The sequence below is a fragment of the Pistacia vera genome, unplaced genomic scaffold (genome assembly GCF_008641045.1).
Source record: "Pistacia vera cultivar Batoury unplaced genomic scaffold, PisVer_v2 Contig19, whole genome shotgun sequence".
NCBI classification, from domain to species: domain Eukaryota; kingdom Viridiplantae; phylum Streptophyta; class Magnoliopsida; order Sapindales; family Anacardiaceae; genus Pistacia; species Pistacia vera.
In genome coordinates, this window is record NW_022195990.1 from 478,328 (window position 1) to 483,306 (window position 4,979).

The window sequence follows — 4,979 nt, forward strand, 5'->3', positions numbered from 1 at the left end:
ATTTAATTACAAGAGGAGAAATTAATCTAAAGAAGGTATCGACTGAGATAATCCAACTGACATGGGGACTAAAGTTGTGACTGCTACTAAGTTCAAGCATTGCTTAAACTTATTGTTTATAAGGTAAGCAGTATTAATGGAGCTGAGAAGGAATAGATGGATGGTTTGTTGCACTAATAGAGACTCTGTATTACTGGTGGTTTTTGGCTTCATGGTGGAGATTGTTAAATATCAAGCACAAAAACGCTGTCATTTTGGTTTCTTGCTTGATCAAATCATGAGCGTTGCTTCTTCATCTGATCTGACGGTTGTCATTGAGTCACTTGGTCAACAATATAAAAACACTAGAATTGCCAGATTGAAAATGATGAACTGTCATTTTGTTTTGTCAACAATTTGCTCTGCTAAGGTTTTTCACATTTGGCTCAAATCGTGTAATTTCTTTGAGTGATCAGTTGAATCATTCAGTGAGGTTTGAGTTTCCTTCAAGGTTAGAGAGTCTAGTATAGGTTTCTCTTAGAATAGAAATTACTTTGATGCATTTGGGTGGTTAGTGATAAAAGAGCGATTGATGTGATATTCTTGTAATCTGTAAAAGCTTGATTGATTAGTGCAATGAGACTCTCTATTCTAGAGCTCAATGTGGATAGTCTATCCAATCTTGGATAGGTGAACTACGGTAAAATCTTTATGTCTTGTTAATTTCATATGTGTGTGTTCTTGGTTGGTTTGATTGGTAGAATTAGTTTGATAATAGGTCTCAGATCATAACAGAAATTAATGTAGATTTAGAAAAGAAATTAAAATAATGTTTGTGTTGGTTTAGGAAACAAATGAAATGAAGCCAGTGTCCATTTAGGAATAGGATTTTAGTTAAGAGTTAGAACTAGACTTGTAATAAAATTAGGATTGTTTTGGTGGAAAATTTAAGATTAACGTTCAGGAATATTAAGAGGATTGTAATAAAAAATACTTATTCAAGAGGATGATGTAGCTAAAACTAACAATCTTATATTATCCTTCAATATCAAAGCACCATTTTCCTGTGTCAGAATTTGGGATACAAGTAATTAAAGCAGCCTCTCAAGCAATTGGGTCAACCTTTCTATTAAGTGCAATCAAAACTGCATTAAGCCACATGTCAGGTTTCTCTGTATTAGTTGCATAATGCAATGGGCAGCAATTTATAGCTAAAATTTTTTTTTTCTACAGTGCTAAAGATCCTGAAACAAGTTTCCCTTTAAGTAGTTATTACAAATCAAAAGATAATTAACTAAGACCCTCTTGAAAAATCTCAGAAGTTTGAAAAAAAAAAATTTGAAATCTGTTGATAAATTGAAAAGTTTACTAAATTAAACTTGACAGAATGGTCTTAATAGAATCTTCTGCACACTAATTATTTCTTGGTTGGAGTTTGTTCTATTAGTACTAATAACAGTTGGGTTATCAGAAAAGTCATACTAATTAGAATCACTTATACAAGCAGTCATATGAATAGCAAATAATTTATATAAAAAGATACTGTATATATGCTTTCACAGCAGGCAAAAAACATCCATGAATTGCTTTGTGCCTTCTGGAGAGCAAGCACCGCAGTGTTAATTACTTCCTTTGCAAGAAATACATGAGCCTTCCTCAGCGAGTAAAAGAGCCCTTAAGATAGATTCACCTATCCCATCTACATATGGAAAGAAGTGTCCAGAACCTGGTAACTCATGATATTGAATCCACGGAAGTCTTTCCGCTATGTAGCGTTGAAGGATCACTGGCACCAGCCTATCTTCATCACCATGCCATATGTGAACGGTGCCTTCACCCTTAGGAAAAGGGTTCTGGAGATCCATCGGATCAAATTCCCATCTCCCAAATCCTATCATCAGGTCTCGATGATTGGACTCAAATACTCCTTGCTGAAGTACTTGTGACTGCATAAAATAAGTACAGTACCAGAATCTCATATCAACTGGTAGACAACCTTTTCAAATAGTATGAGAAAATTCTGATTAATTTTTAAGGCTATCTGAGTAATAACATCATGTTTTAAACTTCTGGAAAAATAGAATTCTCAAGATGTTAAATTTCTACTACTTTAACCACACTTAAAGATATAGAAACTAACACCCATTATCAGTTTCTTTCTTTAAGATTCACTGCATATTAAATTTAGTACCTTGTGTCTTTTCCTCCCAGCAAGCTTAGGGAGAATATGTCTATCTTGAGGAGAGAAAATCTGAGGGTGACGAGCTGCAACAGCAGATGCAGGAAATAATTTCTGAGTGTTCCACCAGTAGGTAAGCCATGGAGCGTGATGTGCAACACGAAGAGCCCATTGATCCTGTGCTAACTGCAGGTTGTAAGCTTTTGTTGATAAGTTTCTGGGAAATCCAGGCCACCAGTAGTTGATAACTGGAGCAATTAGTGTTGCTCCAGAAAGCCTGAAACCATTGGAAAATCCAAATTGAAAGATCAGCACCCTGTTCTAAACAATTCTGATTCAAAGCAAAATGCAAATACAGATTTGAATTCAAGTTAAAGTGTAACATTAAAATTCTAATAATCGTTAAGGCAAAAACTTAATTTAAATGCCAAAAGGCTTAGAAAGAACAAGCATAAATGTATTTATTTCATTGAAAAAGTCCACTCTCTGAAATTGAAATGACTTATTGTTACCTGTAAGGGATGTACTTGAGGCAGCTCCAAACTGTTTGGCCTCCCATAGAAGATCCAACAACATAAAACTTGGATCCAAGTCCTAACTGATCAGCAAGCTCTTCTGTATCCAATGCCAAACTCTTTATTGTTCTCTTTGGATTCGGATCACTCTCTCCATATCCTGGTCTGTCAAATGACACTATGTATATCCCAAGTTCCTCAACAACTTCCTGAAATGATAAATATGCTGCATATCATCAAATTAACATTTTTTCACAGTTTACCAAATTATCGTTACATGTTATTATAACTATTCTGAATAATAATAGAGGTAAGGAATTGAGGTACCTGACAGAGGTTCTCTGCAATGACTACATCAGCCTGCTGGAGCCAAAACATGGAAAAATATAATCTTATGTTGGCCAAGTGTTTTGGCAAGCCAGCTCTTGTAAGCTAAATGCTTCCATCCCTAGCTTTTTATTCTGGTCCCGTAATGGCAGGGCCGCCCGGGACGCACAGATTTTCGGGTGGAGGAATGGTAGCTTGATGCCCACGCCAGAAAAACGATCACCAAGACACTATAATTTCCGAATCATTTCTAGAAAGAATTGGGGAAAAAAAAAAAAAAAGCTTTATCAAGCTAGAATTGTACAACAAGCGCAGGCATATTAAAAGATTAGTACACAACAATTATTTCTTAACAATTGCTTATGCAATCTTCCATAACTGAAAATCTTCATAATTCTTACAAATATTGCAGATTGTATGATATTATAATAAGATAATTTCTGATTTATTAGATCCTATTCTGAACAAACGGGAATCTACAAGGAAGAACTGAACTAAACTAGATCAATGTTGAAGCTTCTGACATATAATTATTTTTGTGGATGGAAATTGTTGCGTTATTTAATGGATGGTGCAGGGATAAGCTACTTCATGGTATTTTTCTGTGCATGATTTTGATTGAACACATAAATAAATCATTAACTTGAAGTAGGCCCCCTTCAAATGGAACAATGAGTTCCTGTTATATACCAGTCATGCATTTCTAGAAAAAATTACTGGGGAAATATTTTTTGGTAGATCAACTGTTAGCACATTTTGATCAAATATATGATGATAAACGATCATACTACAACGGTAGATTATGCTTTTCCTATTGAATAATTCAAGAAATTCTGAATAAGAGTACATTTAAAAGAACACATGAATATTATAGATTTGTCTTCATCGAAAGTTACAGAAGCAAGAAAATTAAAAACAGAGTTTGAAAGTTTCTATTTTTGGGACATCATTATTTGCGGAGATAGACCACATTCAGTGCTGAACAATGCAAGGGCAGATATAAAAGTAAAAATTATAGTGAATGAATCGATATCAAACCACGATATCAAACACCAATGGCAGGAATTACACCAAGTCCAAACGAGGTATATAAAATTATTCTGCTTATTACCGAATAATAGATGTGTAATCTGGTAATCTAGTTTTTAGTTATTATATTTAGTGCATAACTTGTTACCTTTTATAGAGAGGCAAAAAGCTGATAAATTTAACAGCCATACCAAATGGATAAACAAGATAGATGCTAAAACAGAAGCAATTATAGAAGTGAAGGGAACAATAAGAAAATCATTCATTGTTGATGCTGATTTTGACACCAACTAACGCATGTGAGAAATGTGAGCTGACTTAGAAGACACACGTGTATAGGAGTATTGAACTGAATGGAAGAAGAAGAACAATGTTTAAAGTGGTTCAGATACTTAAGAAAGCGAATTCTACGTCCACTGGTATCGTATTTATATATTTGAGTCAGGTCGCGTTCAGCGACTGATTTACAAAAGATACATAGAGAGAGGAAAGAGAGAATATATGCTATTCCAAGAGAAATTAGCCAATCCCACAAACGGAGAGGAACCCTATATAGTGGGATGAATGAGGTAATGATTACTAAATCCGGAGAGTGTGTCAGTTGCCCGTGCAAATCCTTCCTGCGTCCCGTTATCTCTGCCGAGTGTATTTACTCGACTATTGCAGGGATTGGACAGGTGGAATCGCTCCAACCTTTCACCAGCCTGCGCACACCACTCAACGGCAGGAGCATGTCCTCTTGCATCAATCGTGCAACGTGACTGCGTCTGAATGGCTGTGGACTTACCTAAGCTTTGACACGTACGTTGATAAGGTCTCTGGTCAGCCACCTATTTTCCAGGCATCACATCATGTCTCCTCATCTACAAGTTTAACTAAAGGCAATTTCACTTCCATTTCACCCTTGACAATGTTTAGGAAACTCGACAGTTAATTTGCCAAGAGACAAC

At 35.5% G+C, this 4,979-nt stretch overlaps 1 protein-coding gene across 1 annotated transcript; it reads right to left on the reverse strand.

Annotated features, from left to right (window-relative positions):
• Positions 1–1,598: 1,598 nt before the first annotated feature.
• LOC116127195 lies at positions 1,599–3,051 on the reverse strand. The gene is made up of 4 exons (XM_031412843.1): positions 3,001–3,051; positions 2,671–2,882; positions 2,171–2,435; positions 1,599–1,925 (listed from the first exon to the last, which is right to left on the reverse strand). Exons 1-4 carry the CDS (start codon positions 3,049–3,051, stop codon positions 1,599–1,601), a joined length of 855 nt encoding a protein of 284 aa, XP_031268703.1.
• Positions 3,052–4,979: the final 1,928 nt, after the last annotated feature.

Excerpts from the sequence above, each read along its gene's own strand:
- LOC116127195 (XM_031412843.1), bottom strand. The coding sequence starts at position 3,051 with ATGTTTTGGCTCCAGCAGGCTGATGTAGTCATTGCAGAGAACCTCTGT. Across the intron at positions 2,436-2,670 it reads CTCAAGTACATCCCTTACAG|GCTTTCTGGAGCAACACTAA; the intron begins GTAACAATAAGT and ends CAATGGTTTCAG. Across the intron at positions 1,926-2,170 it reads CTGGGAGGAAAAGACACAAG|TCACAAGTACTTCAGCAAGG; the intron begins GTACTAAATTTA and ends TATTTTATGCAG.